The following is a 24,965-nucleotide window of genomic DNA, read 5'->3' on the forward strand; positions in this document are numbered from 1 at the left end:
GCCTGCATATGCTCAAGGTAAACTTGATCCCTGGAGCAACTATTTCTTATTTTAAATTCACAGTTCTTCCAATTTAGATACCCTCTAACTCCTGTAACTGCTTTGTATTAATGACACAATGGGTCTAAGTGGGAAATGCTGTTGCAGCACCACAAGGGCTTCTCACAACCTATTTAGTGGGACAATTTTAATACAGCCACAGCTTCTTGTAGAGCAGGTGCAAGGAGGTGCAGGGCAGCTTTCTGACCAAGATGTGCTGGTGTGATCAGAAATAACTTCTCAGTGACTGTCTGCCATGCAGAATGCCATGCAGGCTCTCTGCAAATGAACAATCTCCAGATCCAGCTGAACATCAGGTGGACCAGTAACACTGCAGTGAAAATACTTACACAGCCACATCCTGCAAACTACAAAGGTGAAGGCTGTAACTGCCTGACCTCTGCTGCATTACAGCTGAGCTAAAAATGGGGTGTTTGAACCTCTTTCTTTTTAAAGCATAACTTTAAATAATAAGATAAGCCTTGCTCTCCAGTGTACATTGTCAGAAGCTTTCATCTCTTTTCTGGACAGACAGTAAAATAATTTCTGAAATAATGAATCATTTTTCTTCTTTCTACTTGAGCAGAAATCCCAAAATTATTTTGATGTAGCAGATAATGACATTCTCAGAGTCATACCATCAGATTTCCATGATAAACAATAAGTGCCAGATTCCTTTGTTAGAAAAAATGCATTGCTAGGAGGCATTTTTAAGTTAATTAGTCTGAACGTTCAGCAGTTGATAGGAAAGCCAGATATACATTGGTATGTATCATCCCCTGATGGCATTATGGGAAATGTAAAAATGACAATATAATCAAAGTTTACCTACATATTTCAGAGTATAAAAATCTAGAAATATATTTTAGTATCACAAGGAAAGCCTTTCTCATGATCCTGAATTGTAAGTGAATTACCTTAGAGGAAAAACACCTGATTAGCACAAACTGTGTGCAATTCATAGCTGCAGATCTGGACAAAACAGCTATTGCCTAGGGAACAGGTGGCTGAGGAGTTGAAACTTATGTTGTCTATAGCTTGAATTCTTGTGTGATTTAGGAGATAAAAGAATTTAGTTTAGTGAATTGGGCCTTATGCTTTCAAAAGCATAATTTTCATAAAATGATGAGATGACTCAGTACATTCAGCATTCTAATGCCAAGATTACCATCCTCATACATGAATATTTCCTTGGCATGACAAGACTGTTTGACCTGATTAGGTTTATACCAGCCCTCTTTGAACTTCTGCATAATTTAATAAACCAGGATGCTGAGGTCTGAGTTCCCAGACTTTTTGCCTGTTGTTCAGGTACAAATTCAATGGCATAAATGCTGTTTTCTCATAATGCCCATAATGGCCACTGGCTGCATCAACTCTGCATGGACAAAGTTTAGTTAAAAAGGAATAAGAAAATACAATTCTAAGTGGCAATACCTTGGAAAAGGATAACAGTGCTGGTGCTCAGCCAAGTGTGTTGAGGCAATGTATTAAAAAGAAAAGCAATTAAACACCAGTCCTTTCTCCAGAAGGCAAAGCACAGCCTCACTGTTCACATTGGCAGAATCACCAATTTTGCTTCTCACAGAGGGAATCTACTCACTAAAAGCAATGCTTAGTGCAATCAGAAGCTCACCACAAGGCATTAAGGAAGAAATATCCATGGTGAGAAAAGAAGCTGTTACTCAGTTTTTAGAACTTGATGGACTGAAAATGAACAAGAGATGTATAGGATTCACTTAACTTCTCAGAGATCCTTTTAGCTTCACTTGTAGAGGGAGTTAAATAGCAAAATTTTCCTGATTTTTCAGTGATTAAAAAAAAAATGGCAATGAAAAAAGTCATACTGAAAGGTAGGATTGGTGACAAAGTTATTGAATTTGACTTAGCCCTTTGAAGGTCAATACTCTTCCTTGACAGAATTATATGAAAGGTTATTTTGCCAGTAATAACCAAAGAGTACTGGAACTATGCAGTCCTAAATAACTTCACTGTTTCAGGTTTTTTTTTTTAGTTTTTTTTTAATTGGGATACTTACATGGACCTGAATCCAGGAGGGGAAAAAATTATAGTTCAAAGTTGTTTTTTTTTTAATTCCATGCAGTTCTTAAAGATATAGGTTCTATCTCCCATTTGACTGATGAGACAAAATCCTCTCAGACTTGGTAAATGCAGGATTGTACTCATATAACATATTATCTCATGGACATTTTCTGTAATCAGAGTAATTTTTTCTGTATGGCTGAACTATTCTCAGAGTTCCTGAGTACCAGCTGTCTTCTTACCTGTCTTAATCTTCCATCTTTGGGTTTTTTTAAATAAGACAATTAATTTTGGTAGTTACAAAGACACTTATCCCTCTTCTCTGCAGTGATGCCTCAGCTCCTGGCCTGTAATGTCTGTGTGTCATTCACCTGGAATACTGGAATTGGAAAAATGGAATTGCACTCCAAGACTGTACTGAAAAAGGTAATTGCAAGTGGGTAATGATTTTTCTCCCTAGTAATCCTGTCTTTTGTGTGTTGGACTAGGTTTATAGCCTATGACCATCCAGCTGACCTGTGGGTAAAAAGACAGAAGCAGTAGAAAGAGAACCATGGAATAACAGGACTGTTTAGGCTGAAAAAGGTCTTTAAGATCATTGAGTCCAGCCACTGAAGAAGCCAGATTATGTGGCAGGATCAAGAGGAAATCAGCAGGATGACAAAAGCATGTAGAAATAATTCTCCCAGCTATGAAGACTGGTTTGTTATGGACATCAAGAGGGCTGTGCTGTCTGAGGGAGAGTTCAGTGAGTCTGGAAGACCTGCAGTGGAAGGAAAGGAAAGGGAATGTCCCCCCTGTCAAGTTCTTAAAATGATTCAAGGAGGTAGTTTAAACAAAGGAGTGAGTTCCACAGCAAATAGGGCTTTTTATTTTTAGCCTCTGAAGAGGAAGGAAATTTGGGAAGACACAAGCAGACTTTCCAGACCCATCAGTTCCCCTCTGTGTGACCACTGCAGAGGGAGCCTTCATGGGCACAGTGCACACACAGCAGAACTAAAGCTCTTCCAAGCTCCCACCAGGAATGGAGAGGTCAAAATTCTAGAATTTGGAAACAGGGTCTTCTTCATTGCTAAAAAATTCTGAATTAGCTTGCTTAAACCCCAGCCCAACAACACAGTTTACTTTAGGAGCCTGAAGCTGACATTTCCCTTTCTGCTACAGATTTTAATCAACTCTACGTAACAGAGATTTTTTTATCTCTAATGATTCTAACAAAACTCACTGCCCTTTCCTTCCCCTTCTGTGACACCTGGCTCCTGAAGGGCACTGATGAAACCCAGTAGGTGTGTCCTGCTCTGCACCTTCCCTAAGTGAGGGTTAGGGGCTGGGGCTGGCAGTCCTGCCCTGGGGTAAATGCTCCTGGAGCAGCAGGGGAAGGGCAGAGCCCAGGCTGCCTTCCCAGGAAATCTGCAGCAGCCTGAACCACGTGCTCCCTGCTTTCTGACTCTGTGCAATGAGACCAGAGAAGTTCCTTTGTATCAGAGAAAAGTGGGACAGGATAGATGCAAATAATGATGCTGGTTACACGACTGTGGCTGCCACCTCTCCAGCTGAAGTCATGAGCTGCACGCTTTTCAGCACTGATTCAAGCAAAGCACGAATTGCAGATGGAAACCTATGTTCTAAGTTCATCTGCTATCAAATCCTACATAACAGTACTTTTATTTACATGGACTTTCTAAATTTATGCAAACAATTTATCTCTGCTGTAGGGCAGAGTATTTCAGGGACAGCAGCACAACACGCACAAAATTCCAAGACAGAGTTTCAGGCTCGGGCTGCAGAACCAAATTAAAGTAGAAGGATAAATCCTCTCTTGCAATTTTTAGTTCATTTCAGTACAGCAAGTTGTATCAATAAAAAGCCTACAGTATAAGTCAGCTAGAAAATAAATGCTATGAAGGATGTTCCATTTTATGTTGTTTGAATTTGATTAGTGATTAGTCCTGGCGGTTAAACCACATGGGAACAGTAATCAAGGGCTCTCTACTGCAATTCTCTAACAACTGGAAAACACTGTTGGCTCATGTCCTATTCCATGATGGGATATTAACCTAAAATCTAATTAATATATGAATGAATTACGTTTCTAGAAACATACTATATTATAATCAATTTTAAGTGAGTTCCTAACAGGAGATAAGATGAAGAAAAAGCTGTAGAATTACCAGAGGCTGATAAATTCTGTTTACTGTGACTGATGATTTTTATGGAGGATAATTTTACAATCCATCAAACTTTTGTCAGTTCAAGAATCATGCTGCCAAACGTATGCAGTAAATTAATTTTTAAATTTACATATTTATTAAAAATCTTATTGAAAACAGCAGGAAGTAAGGCTTGTTTGAATAATAAAATAACTTGTTATTCTACTGGAAAGAAAACAAAAAAACCCCAACCTTCTATTAAGATGATTTTATGGCAAGGCAATAATTATAAACAACTACATGAATTAGTTAACCAAACACTGTATTAAATAGCCAACCTAAAAATTAATCATGAATTTAGAAAACCTTTTTGGAAGATAATCAGGTTAAAAAAAAAGCAATTTAGAAGCTAAGGAATTCATGGCTAAATCTCAGATGTGCTGGAGGACAGGATTTCTAATCCAGGCTGGAGCTCCTGGATTCCTGGGAGCTGCAGGTGTCTGCCTGTGGCTGAAGGTGCTGAGGAGGAGGAAGGGATGCCAGCAATGCTCATTCACATGGCCAAAGGGAGGTGCCCACTGGGTTTTGAGATCTTTGGTCCCTGCCCTGCAGTTTTCTTTGGCTGCTCCTGACACTGGGCCAGCCATTCACACTCTTGAAACACCCACTTGGTGTGTACAAAGTGCAGGGAATAGGCAATTCATGTCTGAAATGCTGATGGCAGGTGATAGTCCATTTTTAACTCTAAAGGATGGCCAAAAAGAAACAGTGTTTCTCTATTATTAGGAAAATAAGGAACTAGAATTATTAAAAGTAAGAATTCAGAATGAAGCAGAGCAATGCTGAGCACCAAGATGACCACTGCTACAACCAGATTTATAAATGTTGAACTTGCCTCCTCACTGAATTAAAGCAGTGATATCCATTTTGAATAACATGCATATCATCTGGCTGTGATCCGAGGGGAATTTTAGTTAATTTATGGATTTAGATGTGTTTACTTCATCTTTCAGAAATGAGTGCATCTGTTTCTGGTCATGGGAAGCTCTATCCTACTCCATGGCTCAGCCAGGCATGCAGAATGTGTCCCACTGGGATCTGGCAGGAGGCATTAATGCTTCCAACCTCTCTGTGAGGGGCACAGCCTCAAAACAGGAAACTCAGGGACAGCTGTTGGACCTTTGTGCTTTGCCCTTCCACCTCCAGCTTCCCTGGATTCCAGCACAGCTCAGCTTAGGCATCCCACAGGACCTGAAAGGGCAGTAACTGAGCTGAGCCTACCTGGACTGTACAAGGTGTGAGGTGACATTCTGGCAATGCTTTCCAGGTTTTTTCACATTTTTCATATATGTCATATATTTTACATTTTTCGTATATTTTGATATATTGGTACCCTGGTTTTGTGGGAAAGAATAATGTAGTGGTGTTTTGCATTGATTTTGCTGCAATTTCTGTATAAAAAGAGAAATGTGTGAAGTGATAGCTGCCACATGACTGGATGTGTTGGACAAATGTTTTAGGAGATTTATAGACCTTAGAAATGCAGAGTGTTACTGCAGTATCAATGCTGCAGCTGCAGTAAGATACTGGTGATATAGAACATTCCTATGCCTAAACCACAGATTGTAATATTGTTAATATGATAGGCCACTAGGAGGACTAAAATACAACTGGAATTCATGCAGACACACTGTACACCTAATATACACTCACATTTTGAATGCCCAAAGATGATACAAACAGAAAATCTGGATGAAAATAGAGAGCAAAGCAGTTGCCAGGCCCTACCAGTGAATGAATAATTTGAAAAAATGTTGCTGAAAATGAGCAGGCACTTAATATTTATCAGAACACAAAACTCCCAAAACTTTTAAGTGTTATTTTCTTCAATATCCTTGATTATTCAGGATTCAAATACTTGTAACAATGGAATAAAACTTTCCTCCATGCACAGGGATGTTAGGAGCCCTGTATGGACAGCAGGACTGCCAAAGGTGGTAGAGTTCTGCCCATGCAAAACTCTCTGTAGGATCAGAGTGTGAATTTTCTTCTGACATTTGGAAAATTCCTCATCAGAGGAGCAATGTGTTTGTGGTTAGCCCTTGCAATGCAAGATCCCATCCTGAACAAGAATGCTTGATGAGACTATTAAGTGATAATGATTATTTGCTTAGTGCTGCTATGGGGTCTTCCAAGCTCTCAAAGCAGCCTGCTAACAGTACTAGATTAAATTCCAAATGCAGCTGGAAGGTATTATTTATATTCTTTATTTAAAAAATGGGGAATTTAATAGCAAGAGAGGCTTAGCAATTTGGACATTCAACCAGAACATCATCCCTATCTCCACAGTCCTGCACTCTTGTCTGTTAAGCTTTTTGTCAGTATTTGAGTATTTTTTATTTGCAGGCAAAAATTTCTCCATGGTAAGGCAGAGGCCAATTCTCCCAGTTCTCACTTGGGAGCATCTGAAATGCTCTTCAACATACAGAACCTGGCATTTAATCCACTGAACGTGGTAGTTAATCAAATGTTTTGCACTGACTTTAGTAGAGCTTGGATCAGACTCTTGATGCATTAGAGAGATAAATTATTTAACTTACTGAGTTCCCCTAGAAACAAAATATTGAGCTGCAAACAAAGCTAACAAACACCAAATGGGATGCCATCTGCTGCAATGAACAGAACATGACCAGTTCCCCTCACGCTTGAGATTTCTCCAAAATACAATTTGAAATACGTTTGTTAAGCTCCCAACAGTCTCACAGATTGGCTCAGCACAGGTTAGCACTAGCAGCAGCACAAGGCAGCCTATGGTGTAGCACTTGGAGCTGTTGATGATTTATCTCCTGCTGGATTGCCCCAGGGTTTGCTGTCCAGAGCCTATGGAACCCATGGAGATGTTTGTCCTCATGCTCTGTGTCCTGGACTCTGGGGGGTTTCTCCCCCTGAATAAATATGAATGGTAATTATCCCCATCATGCTGCATTCATGAATCTGGATTTGTCTCTCCTTTGACATCCAGGCTCCATGCCTACAGGAGGAACAGGATATGGAGACAAAAGTTCTGCTTGCCACAGATATCTCCCAGGAATGGCACCAGATAGCTGCAATCCCAAGTGCCTGCTGGGTGTGGAAGTTTTTGGCTGTGGAGGAGAGAGAGTGGGCTCCCCAACACTTTCACAGGAACAGAAGGACAGCCTGAGCTAAAAGCAGAGTGTGTGACGCCTGTGGGTGACATCAGCTTAGCCCCCTTTCCTCTTCCCAAGCACTAATTGGGCAGCCAGGCAGCTTTTATGGAATGGGAGGCAGAAACCAGCCCAGCAGGATTTGCCTTGCAGAAACAGGGAAGAAGATAAATGCCTTCATTTCCTAAATTTCCTGCCCAGCCAGGCACTTCATCTTCCTGTATCACCCTGACAAGTGATGAACCTGCCACAAACAAACAGAAGCTCCAGAGACAATTTAGTCCTTAGCAGTCAGTGAGGAAGGCTCCAGCCCTGACATCACACAGATCCTAAATGGTGGCTCCTGTCCTTGGCTTGCTCTGCTGCCTCTTTTAACACCACTAATGATGTCATAACACAGCTTCCATGTTTTCACAATGGATTTTATTTGTAGAAATGCTGTACGAGAAATTCTGAGCTCTTTGTAACCTGGCTTGCCATAGTGGTTCTAGGAAACATTGAAAGATAGGATGATACTGAGAGGAAAAATATTCTGTAAAATGATGCAAATGAAAGTTTTAGCTTTTTACAGTTGCCCATACACTAATGTTATGGAAAATGCAATCAGGAAATGGATGTAAAATATGAAGAATTTCATTATGATATGATCTTAATGGGAACACAGTAGGACCAGATTAGAAATGCACAGTATTTGGCCTTCCTTCTAACTTGGGGGAAATGTCTGCTGCTGTTCCATGTCATTGCCCACAGAGCCAATGCACAGCAGCAGGGTGTTACAGACCAAAATCTTGCCAGAGAGAAAATGTCTAAACCAATTTTCAAGCACCTACATAAACTCCATGATTTTCACAGGATCCAAGTAACAGGAATCAGTCAGAGACATCAGCAAAAGCTACAGATTTGTAACACCTTTGAAAACTGGGAAGCTGAAGTGTCTAAATATCCATTTAGGCACAGCCATTAAGAAAAGAAGCATGAAAAAACCCTGACCTTTATTTTTTACTGATTAGAGGCCATAAACAAGTCTCCTCTTAGTCTATGCAGAGAAAAATAATTCTTGCAAAGCAACCAGGAAGCATGTGCTGTCTGCTTTGCTACTTCTGCTCCTCAGTTTCAGGCATTGTCTGAAAATCTTTTACATTTCAAATCTGCTTTTTGTCTTATTATATGTGTTACCAACAGGTTTCCCAATCTGGTAACTTTTTTTTCTGTTAGGAGTAATATCATAGACCATTACTGCATAGTTAGCATTTTAATTTTATAATTCACAGCAACACACCCCATTCATATTTAATTTCTTCTTTTCCACCCACTTCTGCTTTACTCTTCATTCACCCAAACCCATCTGAGGCCTTGTTTTACAGTTTGCTTTCAGAGCATTCAGTAACCCATAGGATATGTGCATGTGTAATAGGATGTCAGAAAAATCACTTTAAAGTGTTTGACTACAATTTTTCAGATAATAATCACTCAGGGTTTGATTTGCTGAGAATAACATTAGAGTAGCTAAGGGAAGTTCTTCAGGCTACAATTTTTTTACAGGAGGTAAAATTTTTAGTGACCTCTATTAATGAGGAGGCAAAGGATAGAGAAATTGAGAGAAGGTGGCACTAATGGGAGCAGAGGCATCAGGTTGTGTCTCATTCACTGATGGATTGATGGGCAGCTCAGGCTGGCAGGACTCTGACATGTGCTATGGAAACTTATATCACTCTGAGCCTTTGTGAAGGATAATTAGACATTTAAATTATGTAATTGCATCTTGTGAACTTCCCAAAGTTCCCTGTGTCACTTATTGCCACTAAATCTGCTAAATAACATTTGTTTCTCCCATCAAATACAAACATTACTTTTCATTAAATTAATATGAATGCTACAAAAGCCTGAAATTCATGTATTGGGGCCTAAAAATATAGTAAAAGGTAAAATATTACACTTTTGGACCTGCTACAAAGTAGAATGTTTGAACTTGCAAAAAATATTTACCAATATTTTTCTTAAGGTTTTAGAGAATCCATGTGTCATACTGCACAAAATCTAGTATAACTTTTTATTTCAATAAAAGGCAAATCACTTTTGGGAAAGGAAAACAGCTAGTGGAACAAGCTATAAACACAAAAAAAAATTATTTCAATATGTTTTTTGTTAATATTTGACATAAAATTTGCCTTCTTTTCAAACACCATGTTGATTAGGATATTATTGTCATGTGCATATGGAAAGAAAAAGCATCCTCTCAAAAATAGAAATAATTTGCCAACATATTCTCAGTATATTGCCACAATTCCTGCTACCATCATCTGTGTAAACTACTCCTCATGTATTCTCCTTGCTACAGAACTCTCACAGTAAAAGATCAGTCATTTCCCACCCTTCCCTGTGTGATGTTTGAGTGCTTTATGCAAAACATATTGCTGTTATAGATAGGGAAGGCAAGTTTCAGCTGGAAAAACAATTCACAGAAATATTACAGCGTTATTCATCTCATTTAACTCTGCTAATCACATGGTCCTCTTGGAGTCAAAATATTTTCCAGCTTCAGAAAACAAACAGCTCAGTGAATACACCTCTGTACCCTACTGTTTTTATCTTGATTGAGTCAATCCAATGTTTATTGGATCCAATCTATTTTTCAGCTTTTTCTTTCATTACTAATATAATTTCTGCCATTACAACAATTACACTATGTCACATGCTTGCTAATATTTATCATTTGTTGCTGCTAATGTGTCCTGAATTCCATTTTGGCTCACAGTATTATTACAATATTCCCATTCCACAGCGAGAGAAATGAAACCTGCAGCTTTATTTCCAAAGATGGGGGACTGAAAAGTGCCTGGTTACAAATGGCAGAAACATGAGTGCACTTTGGGCCATGCTGCAAATCACATCAGCTCCATCTGTCAAACCTCTGAAAAACAGCCCAGAACATTTTCCACTCAGGGAAATCACTAGCAAATTATACTTTTATTCTGTATGTACTTTTGTTCTTACTAGACTAAAGGATCTTGCTACTCACACCTAAGAGCCCCTGTGCCTATTAAATCCAGATGGGATCTCCAGTTATAAAGGCAAATGGACATTGGAGTGCTGGGGATGTGTCTGCAGGGAGCAAGGGGGGTGGGCAGGGACTGAATGGGTCGGGGTCTCACCCACCCCCTGCTCATTGCAGCTGCTCATCCCTGCTGAGAAATGACTGGGGTACCCAGGCCACCAGAGCTGTGACAGGGCAGACTCCCTGGAAATGTTCTGCACTGTTCTGGGCTGTTCTGGGCTCTCACACACCAGCAGCCTTGGGCCCAATGAGTTGCAGGGCTCTTTGGGACATCTGGGCCACTGTGTGATGTGGTTATGCAGCTCCCATATGCTGGAAAGACAAGCTTCTCTCTGTAATTTGAAATGACTTGCTGAGATGGAGGGATATGGGGTTTCTGCTCCAGTGACTGGGTTTTCCCACTCAGAAAGGGCAAAGTTCTCCCCTCCTCACAGAGCCAAAGGGGTTCAGTGAGCACACAAGGCTCCAGCTGTGCCCACAGGACATCTCAGTGTGTTTTAAACCCCAAGCTCAGAGGTGCATCTGGCAGCTGACAGGCCCCAGGGGCAGGTTCAGAGGGTGCTGTGATTGGGGTGTTTAGCACTCAGGGGCCCTGGGCAGAGCACTGAACACACCCAGCAGTGCCTGCAGCCCCAGGTTTTCCTGCTTTCCACTTCCCCCAGCCTCCTCTCAGACTCATCCAGCCATTCCCCTGCTAGCCCTGCACACCATGTGTTTGAAATGCCACACTGCCTGCTCTCCTATGCCAAACACTTTCTGTCCCTCGCTGATACCCAGATACTCTCAGAACTATGTGCTAAAAGATATTTGAGTTAAAATGTCGCCACCTACCCATCCCCATAAATACACTAAACAAACACAAAATAGCCTTTATACCAGCTGGAGGGCTAGTCAGAATGGGCTTTGGTGGCACCATACTAAAACTACTGAGGCCATTAATGCTAGAAGCAGAACTGCTTCAGCAGATAACAGCTTCCAGGGCTTTTTTTAGGGTTATGTTTTCCCTAAAAATGTTCCTTGCATACTATTAAAAAGTTATTTTCTCCGTTGGACACTGCGTTCCAAATGTCTTCTCTTGCCAAAGCCTTTTAAAAACTTAAGAAAGTTATGGAGAATGCTATCTACTTCCTTGCTGAGCCACTCTCCATTGCATAATTTTTTACTAAAACTCTCAGCAGCATAAGAAACCTCAGCAGTTTCACCTAGAAGGCACAGGGAGAGAAATGAGACTCCCATAACTGCAGCTTTTTACTGTTGCCAAGCCAGTTCCTCAGGCTGGCTGTAAGGATGTTCTTCCACAGCACACAACATTTCTCTTAAGTGATGTGTGTCAAGTGAGGCTTTGGTCCCAGAAGAATGCCTAGCTAGGCTTCAAATTGCTTGTTTTGCTGTCTCTTCACTTTACTTTTTGGGGGCAACTTTGATGACAAGGTATTAGAAACAATAAAGACCTCACTGGGAATATAAGGCTTGGAAGCAGATCTTAGAATGTGAACTTGTCCTGTGGAGGGGAAAAAACATGCAGATACAAGTGATTTGTTGATGTTTGCAGATCTCTTAGCTTACTTCTAAGCAAATCAGACTTTAGGCTAGAAAAAATATGTTTAATTCTGCATTAGTCCCATGGGTGATATGGTCAAATCTGCTTTCTTATCAGACCATGCTCCTGTGGTTTTTGTCACTCAGGTTGTCAAATACTCCTATATAATTCCCCTGACAATGAGCCTTACATCAACTCAGCAATTACCCAGACAGTCCCTGCTTTGATGGCACAAGTATTGCATCACTCATCTGAGAATTAAACCTCTTTGATTACAAAGAAAGGAAATCTTGCAGCCCCAAGTCTGTCACTGGGAAAGTCCTATTGAGGCAATTTTGACAAATGGGAATGTGCAGCTCAAAGGTCCCCATGAGGCCACACTCAGGGATCACATGGTGGTGCTGGGTATGAATACCACCAATGTTCACATTACTAGATCACCTCCCCAAACATTCAGTGATTTGTTATATTCATTCCTTAATTGAAAGAAAATCAACGATCTTAAAAGACCAAAGGTGGATGAATGAGACTGCAGACTCATTTCCCATCTACAGATTGTATAATGGCAGTTTCTTCCTCAATATTCTAGGTTCATCAGGGCTAGGAAAGAAAATAGAGCTGATTCCCTCCTCACCTCATCATCTTCCTCTCTCTTAAGCCTGGCAAGAAAAATAGCAAAGAGGAGGTGAGGTTTGGGTGCTTGATATGAATTAAACTAAATGATGCAATTAGTACACAGAAACCCACTATCTCCTAATTTCTGCATTTGGTCCAGCCCATTAGATGCTTTCTCTTATTGACAAGGGCCCTCTCCTACCTTCCATTACCTTCTGGTATAATGATTTGTAAGAGCTGCTTCAAACTCTATATTTGCAGTAACACACACATTGTACAAAACAAGCCAAGACCAAGGTCATCAGGAGCATTTGCTGTTTTCTTCTGGTTGTAACATGACATAGGTGCTGCTGTCACCAATGTACAGGCAGCAAAACATGTCCTGCTGGCCCAGCAAAATATTACCCAGGGCTGCCCCAGCTGCAGGTATTCATGTTATTATGAAAGTAAAAGAAAAGCAATTATTTAGTGCTCACTAGAGTGTGCACTGAGATGTGGTTTCACTCTCCCAAATACAGATGGTAACTACAATAGTTGATTTTTATTAAGTTTCCCACACAGGAAAGTTTGGGGCAATGTTCATATTTTTAACTTTGGGTTGAAAGTCTGGATTCAGGATAAGGCAGCTGCTGGTTAGGGGAAAGAAAGAAAGTAGTTCCACCTCCAGGCAATACCTCCTTTCCAGTTTAAAATCTTAGGATACAGCTCTTCCCAAGTACTAATTGGACTGAAATTATTATCTTAGGCTTTTCCACATGTGATAAGCAGAATCCCTCCTTAAGCACATCTGATAATGTGAAAAAAATTAATTCTATGACAGCAGAGTACACATGGTCTCAGAATTACTTCAGATACTTAAACATTGTAAAAGGACAAGAGTCCTTTTTAAAAGAGACTTAATTCAAGAGCTGAAGAGCTTTTATCTTTCAGAGAGAGCAAGGCAACTTCAGAAAGGATCTCAGAGAACCCAAATCAGGCACACAGACTCTTCTGGCCCATTCTCCAAGATCTGCCTAAAGAGGTGAGCAGTGCAGAGTGCCCAGTGTGCTGCCAGCTCACACCCAGCTCAAGTCTTACTGATCTCTGTAGAATTGAGACACGAGGAGAAGCAGCCCAGGCCTTTCTTTATTTCCCCCTCACTCTTGTTTAGTGCAGCCTGCAGAGGTGTCTGGGCTGCTCTAAGTGATGCTGTAATTTAGCAAGGCTGGAACACCCTCTCTACTATCAGCTTAATGCTCAGAGAGCCTCGAGGATGGAAAGTGTGGTGCAATTACCAGACTTAGTCTTGCTTCTAGTCCTTTTGTGGGTATTCTCTCTGCTAATAGGAGGCTTGTGAGCACAACAAGTCAATCATACAGCATTAACTCCCAATCAGCTCACTCAGCTGTAAAATCCTTGAGTTTATCTGGGAATGCTGCCAGGTCAGTCCTATTTGTAAGTGCAGCCTAAACAGCAGCAACATCTCTAATTTTTCCTTGGCCTGCATTTGCCAGCTCTCTCTAATGTCTACTTGAATTTCCAGACAGGGGGATTTGATCTCATTCATGAATCATGTGTTGCACACATCCAAACTCTGCCCTGGTGGATCTGGCCATCACTTCACACTGCACAGAGAAAACTATTTTGTTAAATGAGTCCCCCAGTTCAAATGTCCTGCAATTACCAAGGTAACTGTGCCAGAAAAGTCAGGTTTCTTACATATCTTTTCACTACTGGGAGAAAACAAGGGAAATTAGAAACTTCTGATGGGAACCAACTCCTTCCATAAGGAACCTTTTCTTTAAAGGGCTCAAGTCATGCTTTGAATCCCAAGCAAGCCTTGATGGTGCCTTCAATTGAGTAACAGGGATAAAAGAGAGCAAGAAGGGCTGAATTACAGAGTAAAAGTACGTGATGATTGGCTAAGGACAGAGAAGTAAACATATTTTTAATAATTCTTAGGGACCATAAGGATGACTAATTAATAAAATCTTTGACCAACTCAGTTACTTCTCCAAATTATTCCTGTTTGATTATAAAATATGTTAATAAACAATGGGCCGGGGCAAGGGAAATTCATCTTGTTTCCTAAAGTTTTGTGTGAAAAAAGTCATTTGAGCTTTTAAAGTCTGAACAGTAAATTAACTGATGAGATAAGAAATAATTTTTTCACTGCATAAACATGGTAGCAGTCATGATGTTGGCAAAGTGCTCAGGGCACTCCCAGAGTGCAGGGAGCAGGAACAGCTGTTTAATGCAGGGCTCAGTGAAGTTTCACTGACAGGATGTCTCCCCTGGGCTGGCTCCAGTGCACTTTGGATCAGGTGCTGCATATATTGTATTAAATCAGAGATGTTCTTCTTCAAATAAAAATAATTCACTTGATATATATAAAAATGAATGTTTCTTGTTTGGAAAATCCTACATGAGGAAAATACACCACAGTTGTTAATTTAAGTGGAAGTTTTCTGCTGACAATTCAACACATTTTATTCCTTTCTCTGAAATTATGATTTGCATTTCTCATCCAAAATTCTGCAGTGTGCCAAAGCATGACAATTTCTGAATATGTTTTTCAGGACATAGAATTTAACCAGGATCCTGTTTAAGACTGTAACAAGATCCCCTGAACTGTCCCTGCAGTGTCCCCTCATCACAGTAATGGCCCATTGGTTGTTTCTCTTCTGAAGCTCCTGTACAGAGCTTTTTTTTGCTGATGAAACTTGCTGTGTACAAACTTTGGAGGTAATGCTGGTGGATGCCTTGGCTGAGAAGGAGACAAATCCATGACAATCTGGGCTAAGAGAGTTTTCTGACTGTGTCATCAGAGCCCCCAGCCTGAGCCCCTGCCATGCTGGAGCTGCACAGCCCAGTTTAATTGGGCTCAGAGACTCTCTCAGCACACTTGTTCTTCACAGAAACACTGTAAACTCATTTTGCCCATCATGATGCTTTTTTGACACATATCTTTTGTTTGTTTTTTTGTTTTTTTTTTACAGGCTTGACAAATGCCACTTGGGAATCAAATTCAAAGCCTGTACGATTTTCTTTTTCAAACTACCAAATATTCTCCATGAAAGTTGCATTACTATCTCCCCCTAAAACTTATACATATATTTTTTAAAATTTGTTGGCCATTAGTCTCTGCTGTCCCCCTCTTTTTGTGGGTAATGCTGCAGTTCACAAAGCTCTGATTTAAACAGACTGTAGATTTTCATGGGTTGGACAAACTACAGCTCAGAAAAATTCGCTGTGCTGGTTCAAACAGGGAGTTCAGGGCAACATGCTTTTCATGGTTACTTCCTCTCATTTGTCATTTTGAAAAGTTTAATACTAATAGGCAAATCTCCAGTGCTTTATTGAGGTTTTGCTGTTCAGGGAGAAGCAATGCTGTTTGGAGAGTTATTTCAGATCCTTAAAAAGGAAACTCGAGCTCCCCAACATAATGCATGAAAAATGCTGGTGCTGGCTGAGCTACACCTGATGCCTTTTAGCATAATGATGGGGTTTTACAGGATCCTAAGACCTGTTCAATGGGCTTTCTTTAGGTTTTGAGGCATGTTGCAGAGATGTCATATACAAGGAATGCATGAAAAGAATTAATTAAAAGTAGGTGCAACTCGGAGTCACTTTTCTATAGTGGAACCAAATCTAATTGCTCTGTTAATAGCAAAAAACCTTGGCCTTCAGAAGGCAGAACTGATTTTTATGTATTTTTTTCATATACATATATATATGTGTATATATATATATATATATATGCACACATATATAACTCATATTCTACACATAATTAAGCTATGGAATTCATTAAGCTATGAATTTCTGGATGTTCAAGATGAGGTTTATGCTCAAATTATTTTCCTGCATGTATCCTTTTTAACACCCTTCTGCTGCCTTTTTTCCTCTTTTTTCCTTTCCAGCTATGAAGCCAGATTATTTAAAATTTTTCTTTCTAATATGACCCACATATATTAAAATTGAATCATATTCTGGATACTAATGAAATTGGGCTAATTGGAAAATGAGGCACATACATTTCAGGGTTTTTCTTTTCTTTTGAAGTTTGTGATCAATTTAATATTCAGTTAAGGAGGACTTTGATGCCAGCAGAGTTGGAAGAAACAGGGCCACTGCCATTTTATTCTTCATATTCCTTCTGTATATTTGGCCCAGTTTCCTGAAAGCTCTGACTCTGACTTTGGTTAACCATCTCCAAAGTTGCAAGGCAAAGACATTTCTTGAAACTGAAAACTGGGGTTTCATCACTCCTGGGAAGTGATGAAATTCATTTTCATTTATGCACTACACCAGTAAATTACAAACCAGCAGCTCATTCCTTATTTTATGCTACCACCTTTGTTTATAGTGTAATACTCCCAAAATGTGCTGAGTGCTAGGCACAGAAAAAAAGGAGTTTGTGTCTAAACAGAAGAGCTGGGGAAACAAACTGAGCACAGAGGCAAAATGATCACACTGCATCACACACATGGGTGCCTCTACTCTAACAAATTGGCTTGTTAGATCAAAGGAGAGAGGGAAGGCAGTGAGATGATGAGAGGAGATGGCATGAGAACACAGGAGAAGAACAACAGGTTGAAAAGTTTCTCTTCAGGGCTGCTTAGACTGTGTGATGTCAGTTCAAGGCTTTTACAGACAGAAAAGGAAGTGAATTCACATGAAGTAAGAGGAGAAAGCAAATTTACTTCTATTTAGCATCAAGGTCAACCCACCAGACCTGGATCTTCATCAAAATAATGTTTAAAGCCATCAAATCTGTAATTCCAGAAACAACACCAAGATTTCAAAAGAGACCAGAAGATAGGTGATTTCCATAGCATAACTTCATTTGAATTTTCAGGAATATTTCTCCAGAGTTTTAAGTCATTTAATTCATGTTGTTCTATATAAACTATCTAATTATATGTGAAGGATCAACCTTAAAAGATAAATTCTGTGTTTACTTGCTAGCTTTAAATTTCAACTCCTCACTAATGATGGAGTACAAGCACTAGCCTGTCTCTACTTGTCAATTTTGTAAGTCTAATTCTGTGACAAGTGAGCATTCAAATGGAACATTCTGTTCTAAAAATATTCAGATCTTTATTCCTCTGCAGCTCTTGTCATTTTTTTCGAGTCTGCCTGGTTTTAGTAATCAATCAACACACTGAGGAAAAAAACAAAAGGGAAGCAAAAATAATATTCAAAATGAGAATATAAAAATTATAGTAACTCACACTTGGGTTCCCCTTGCTCTTGCTGTCTTTACTGGAAGCTCCACTCAGCTGCTCAATTAAACTGTAATGTGCTAATTGTTCAGGTCCATCCTCTCCAAAATGGCCATAGAGACTGTGTTGGTATAAATCCAAAATTGACATTGGGTTCCCCAAAAATGACCTTCTCTGACTTTGTTTTTCTGGCACAGCTGCAAAAGATGTAACAAATCATGACAATATACATAGCTTTTGATGTAATTTTAAAATTTTTAAATGTATTTAAATTTTTAAGGTATCTGAAATTCAATGCAATAGAAACATTAAAAATGTTATCTTCTGACTCTCCAATGAATATACAGGGGACTGTTCACACTTAATGTTTGAACTGGAGGAGATAGTACAAGACAAACAGAATTAATTTCATTTCCTTTAAATTACAGACGAGGTGGTTAATTTGGGGTATCTTCCCACTTAATTATTTGCAGCAAGGTTTTGTTCTTTTCTTTTAATAGACTTACATGGCAGATGGGCTGAGTTCCTTTAGCTTGCTCTTCAGTTTGCCTGTACTTGGGAGTTCTTTCCTTTCCACTACATTTTTAGTTGATGAATACAACAGCATAAAAAACACAAGTAAGGTAAGAAAGTGGTGCTGTTTTAGATCCTGCTGCAGCACAACAACATTAGGAATAAAGCTCTGGTTTCCAAAGAACAAAATAAAACCAGGGGAATTTTCTGCAGCTCCATGAAAGCACACAGCAGACAGATGTTTATGTGAACATTAAGCTTTTCCCTCACACTTCTTGTTACACAAACTTCAACTCTGCCTTGTAACCTACAGCCTTAGGAGAATGTCTGCCTCCAATGCCTCCAACAGGATCACAGCAGGGCAGAACCAGCTCATGAGATTGAGATCAAAACACTTCCATGGCTGGAAGAGAAGGACCTGGAATATTTGGCATGTTCCCAGTTACTCTACTGACCTTCTCTGTAACATTGGGCAATGCACTGGGAATCTCATGCTAAGCCCATTAAATCAACAAAAGTCTTATCATTGACTTTTAATAGCCTTTGCATTGGGCACTCAGTCTTTCTGTTCCCTGCTCATAAATGGGAAATGAAAAGCACTCCAACATTATAACTGTGCAACCACTGAGTCTGGGGACTCAGCTAATAAATGTAATTATCTATTCACATAAAAATATTCTCTGTGGATTGGTTTGCTGGAGCCCCTGCCCCAACCTCATGTGGATTGTTTGAGGTTATATCACTTGTGTGCATAAAGACACTGAGACCTTTGAGCACAGGAGATAAAGTATGGTTGTTAATCCCATGTGAGAACAGCATTTAGAGAGCACAGAACAGAAACCCTGACTATGAGGAATGAGCAAGCAGAAATACTTTTGCAATAATGTGTCATAATCTTCCATTTGTCCCAATCACAATTATGTATTTTATTCCATTACTGGCTCAAAAGGGAGGCATATACAGAAAATTAATGAATCTATATGTGAAATGGTCACCCCAAGTCATGCTTAGATATCATTAAACCAGGAATCTGCTGCCACTTAAAGCAACTGCTAACACATGATAAAAATTACAAATTGTGATGAATGTGGGAAAGAAAAAAGCTTATTTACCTCTTTAAAAAAACACATTTATTGCATTAAAATATGATTTGTAAAAAGGAGTGTTTATGGGCTGACTAAAATGACTTGCAATATTTTCTGCAGATTAAACCCACAAAGCCACAGCAGTAATGTAAATAAATTATCCTAGCTCCTTATTCTGCTCTCTCCCATGGACTGGCTCTGAAAATGCCAAATGTCAGAGACCCTGGGAGAGCACAGCACCCAGCCACCCATGGGGCTGTCCCTGCCAGGGGCTCATCTCTGCCAGGCCAGGCTTGGGGCTGCACAGCACATCAGCCCAGCACACATCTGCCCTGCAAGGTGGCTCCAAGCACAGCAGGCAGCTGGTCAAGACAAGGCAGCAATTTCCTGGGTTATTAAACACACAGAAAACTGTTATCTCAGGAACTTCACTTAATGTATTTTTATCTACTGGAATTCAGTGAGTTCTGGATTGCCATCAATTCTCACTAAAAGCTTTCTTATTTGAAAGCTGCAATATATACAGAGAGGGAAATGAGTGTGAGTTCACTGTGGCACCATAACCAACATCACCTTGATACAGAGGTTGGGAAACTGTGGCTTGATCCCTGCATTATTTCAATTGGCTGTATAATAAAAAAGGAAAAAAAAAACCCAAAAGAAAGCGATATTTATAGTCACCTTTCAATTTTGCAATAATGTTATTATTTTTTATTTGCACCACAGAGATTTATGCATAAAAACCTACAAGTTAAGCCCCCACTTGCAAAAATTGTGGAAGAGGGGAAAAAGCACTTACACATAGTAAAAAGGTAATAAAAAGTTAATGGGAAATTAGACTGAAAAAAGATTTGGGGTTAGAAAGTGAAATCTTGACAGAAAGTTCAACAAAGGACACCATCTGCTGCTGAGTCAGTGTGGGGATGAGGGACATACATCTTTATGTGCAAATTTTCAATTACCTTGTCTGCTGCTCTTTGTTAACTCCACGAGAGTCTCCTCTGCAGCTCTGAAATAGCTGGATTTGTACTCAGGCTCTGGCTCACTGTCAGTGCTGCTGGCTGAGTACGTGCACACCCTTAGAGCTGTGTCCTGCACAAACAGGGGCATGGCAGCAGGTCAGATAATGCAAATATATCAACATAATGCTGCAGATAGTATGGAGAGTAGCACATTTTATATTCATCATGCAGTATAAACTGGTAGTTCAACTGGGAAAGTCTGCATTACCAGTCTAACTCCTTCAAGTAAGTAATCAAGTCTGACATGGGGGAAACAACCTATTCTTGTCCTGCTACCCTGAAATAGTCTGGCAGAAACAATTAATATTTTACTTTTTTCCTCCCACTGGAACATTGTTTTCGATTCTACCAACATTTTTGGATAGTTTTATCCACCAAGTTCAATTTTAGATGTTCTCAAGTATGTTTACTACAATCTATTTGTAACATGCAAAATTACCACACCACAAATTGTTTGCTGCAAGCAATTCTAGAGACAATTAGGAAGGCCAATAGTAGACAATACACCATTTCTACACCAGTAAATCCCAATTGTTCTCTAAATTCATGTCCCTTGTCCTGGTACTTATATTACAGTACTGGAGAGCTCTTAGTTCCCAGGTGATTCTTTGCCAGTTCTCAGTTCTTTCCAGGAAGCAGTATTATTGATTTTCTTCTGGGAATAAAGAGGGACACTGACAGCTCTGGACAGCTTCTAATCATGGAAGGGCTGGAGGCTCAAACCACTCAGGAGCAGCAGCTCAGTACAATAAACTCCCCAAATCAGGCAGGGGAAGCTAAGCCTGGTACTGTTGGGGTGTAAAAATGTACAAACACCACCTACTGCCCCTACTCCAGCTGCCTATGTGGCTCCAGAGAGATTCTAATTCTCTTTCTCTAAGAGGGATATTACTTTCCCCGTTTTTCCATCCATGCTGTTTTTAACTGATGCAGAAGGACATCCCTTTGTTAGGAATCACACACTTGTGGAGAGGGAACCAGACCTGCACCAGCCAGGAATGCCCAGCATTAGAGACTGCAGGGCAGCTGCAATCCCAAAACCCCACAGAAAGATGTTAGAAGAGGATTTTCCTGTTCACAACACTTCCATAGCACCTCAAACTCTCACAATACACAGCCATACAGACAAGGAAACCTAGTCCTGGGGAAAAAAACAATCTGAATCTCATGAAAAGCAACAAACAGGATCACTTTCTAGAAGAGAAGAATGGGGTAAAAGGTCTCCATTTCCTTTTCTAAAAGTGCCTGAGAGGATTTTAATTAAAACACATTTATAACCAGGAGGACAAAGAACCTTTAGGTGCTGTATTATTATTACTGATGAATAATGAGCTAGCAAATAAAGAGTAAGGAAATAAATGCAGCTGTTAGATTGTTAGCTACTTTTCACACCATGCTAAAACACTGGCCTTTAAAACACTGATACTTCTATGCTGGCCACAATGCCCATCTCATTTAAGATAATACTTTACTCATACCTTTGTTTTAGTAGTTTTCTTGGGGGTCCACTCTGGAAGAACTTTTCTATTTTCTACAGTCTCTTCGGTGTGTTCTAATGAGGCAGAGGTCACAGAACTTGCTTCTTGTTCACTTTGCTTTGCAAGGTTAATTATTCCTAAATTAAGTAAGACATTATTTAAATTCTAGGTTTCATCAGCATCTTCATGATAGCATGTCAATTATAATTCAGTAAAAACTGGGGGCAAATTGTGATACTTTCATTATGTCCAATAATATTTTACTGCTCAAAGGAACAACTTACTAATTTACTGGAATAGTTCTAACTAAAGTGGTAGAAATTCATCCAAATCCTTTTCCAGTTAACAATAGAAGGGAAAGGCATGAATTTAAATCCCTTCATTAGTTATAAAATATATACCCTTCCAACAAAGAAACAACACTCAGTAACTAGTTTTAGGCATTGTAGGATCTGCTCTGCTATTTTATGTTCTTAGAGAACAATCTTTTAACATAAATATAATTGGAAGTACCTTTCTAGCAGAAAGCCAGCTTTTTTATTTGCTATATTTGCACTATGCAAAATCAGAACATCAGAGAAGATATATGGTGCATATGAAATAAATTGATAAATGTAATTTGGATGAGAAAGTGAGGGAGAGAAGAATTGAATGAAGATAGTCTAGTAAAGAATGAGCTGACCCCATCATCTGATGTATACTGCTTTTTTGTAACATCTCTTCATGACAATTTAATTAAGATACAAACCTTACAGGGTTGGTGCAGTGAATATTAGCATTAAGATCAGAACAATCTTACTGCAACTCACTTCTTATGAAGCAATTCAATGCTTGCAGTTTCTGTTCAATTTGTTATAATGACAGTGTTTAATCATGGGCTCTACTCTATAACCCACTGCTGAATTGAGGTCACACATGTGGCCATTCAAGCATGTAGCACATAATCTATAACTAGGATTTCTCTTCTCAGTACTTCTTAGCTGTAGCATTAATTAACAGTACACTTATTTTAAAAATACTAAGTATTAAAATATCTTTTATTTAGCTTTCATTTGAAACAAGCAGGGGAGTCTGCAGTGAAGCAGAACAACGTGTGTTTGCAGTCTATTATACCACTGCAATACTGCACTGGGAATATTGCTAAATCAACTGAGTTTTAAGATGTTTAATTAGAAACCTTCTGTTATGCATCCTATGGATATGTAAGAGAGGCTTCTTTCCTCCTAGGTTCAATATATGTCAGCTCATTAGCAGAACATATATTTGATGTCCTTAAACTAAGCTCAAACTTGATATTTAACCTTACATGCTAATTATACAGAATCTCTCTTGTAGAGTGATACAGATTTATGAAAGCTAAATACAAATTTTTCAGGAGCAATAACTGGACTAACAAAGTACTAATCACCACAACCCCAATAAATGGGTGACATTGTATTTGGTCAAGCCATAACAATCCCCTTCTCCATTAAGCTAATCACTTTTACTGTGCTTTCTGCTGTATCTGTTGTGCTGACTACAAAAAATTCTCTGTTGTTAATTCTACATGATTTTAATGCTATTAACATATATATTAATAACTCCAAAGACTTCCAAAAACTTATATAAATAGTCAATATTTGTTTAAAAAATATGCAGACTTCAATGGAATTATTTACTAATGCAAAATTATTTTCTGGAGCTTTGATGGGTTGCCAGTTCTATTATACCTTTGTCAGCTCTTGTTTTATAGCTTAAACACACATGTAGCTCATCAGTGATAGTCAGGTATTTTATGTTCATGTACAGAAATGTGTTTGTACGATGTAGTAAAGTAATAGTGCCTTGTTTGAGGTCAAGGCCATATATTCAGTGGGACAGAATTTATGCATTGAGGCCAAATGAGTCTTTAATTCAAATCCAGTATCAAAAGCAAGTCTTTATGAATTCATTTTTTATATACCACAACATGGTTGTGCTTTGTAGTTTTTATAGTCTGATCCTGAATATTGCTGAACATCCGTATTCTTTTTCTAGTCAACTTCCAAGGCTGGCAAATGTTTTTTTTTCCTTCAAGTACTGTTTCCTGAGAAAAGGCTTTAAGTACCAAACTCATTTTTCTCTCTTTCAGATAAACATTTTCTATAACAAAATTTCCATATGGCTCAGGTCACAAACTTGTTAACCTTATGCATTCATAAAAAGACTATCTTCTGCTCGGCATTTAACATTTCTGTTATCAATTGCCATTATTACAGCATTTCTGCTAATCAAAGCAGAGGCCAAGGCAGAAATAATGCGATTTTCAGTGTAATTGACATTTTACCTGAGGAAGCTGGTTTGGGAAGGCGACTTTGAAAAGGTCGTGTACCTTTGGCAGTCATGGCAGGATCAGATGTTGAGTGACTAATTACGCTTTCCACAGACTCCTGGCTCTCAGCTGTTGAAGGCACTTCTCTCTCGAGAGTTTTGGCTTTTACTGAAGGAGCTGGAAGAGGAACTTGCTGGGATGCTGCACAGATTCCCCTTTCCAAGGCTGGCTGTGGCTCAGCAGTGTGCCTCCCTGCTGACCGGCTCCCCGGGTCGGGGAGGGGGAAGGTCCCGATCCCGCTGTCCAGCGTCCTCATCTGGCAGCAGGACTCTAAGGCACAGGAGAGTGGCATGGAGCTGGAGGTAGTAAAAGTCAGGGAAAGAATCTAGGGGGAAAAGGGCCTCTTAAAGGGAAGGTTCATTTTGCACTCTGTGTGTGCTGCTGCCTGTCACTGGTGCAGTGAAATTGAGCAAGTGCCAAAACACTGACACTGGCCTTTGGAGCAACACTGAAAATGGACAAGTGGGGCAGGTCCTGGAAAGCAATCACAGATGGAATTTTAAAATGATTTAATTTGAAGGCCTACAGAATATCTGGAGAGTACCAGTGTGAGGGATGGAGCAGTGTAATATATTGCTTCCAACATAAACCTACACTCCACAGAGGTTTGGCCTCTCCATACCTCTCTTTTGCTAATTGTTTCTCATACAAAAAGGTGCTAACCAAAATGTATCATGTATTTC

General features: G+C 39.5%; 1 protein-coding gene across 10 annotated transcripts in view; it reads right to left on the reverse strand.

The window, feature by feature from the left end:
- The window catches only part of NCKAP5 (NCK associated protein 5), a 364,594-nt gene that overhangs the window by 6,231 nt on the left and 333,398 nt on the right, over positions 1-24,965 (reverse strand). For 8 of the 10 annotated variants that reach the window (XM_079311233.1, XM_079311234.1, XM_079311231.1 and 5 more), the window contains 4 exons: positions 24,238-24,552; positions 21,933-22,069; positions 20,395-20,524; positions 17,844-18,031 (listed from right to left, as the gene is read on the reverse strand). In XM_079311233.1, the coding sequence (XP_079167359.1) occupies positions 17,844-18,031; positions 20,395-20,524; positions 21,933-22,069; positions 24,238-24,552 (770 nt within the window). Of the gene's footprint in view, positions 1-17,843; positions 18,032-20,394; positions 20,525-21,932; positions 22,070-24,237; positions 24,553-24,965 lie in introns of those variants that run through there. The other 2 variants (XR_013774902.1, XM_079311229.1) reach the window with 2 other exon arrangements.

This window comes from Erithacus rubecula (genome assembly GCF_903797595.1).
Source record: "Erithacus rubecula genome assembly, chromosome: 8".
Lineage (NCBI taxonomy): Eukaryota > Metazoa > Chordata > Aves > Passeriformes > Muscicapidae > Erithacus > Erithacus rubecula.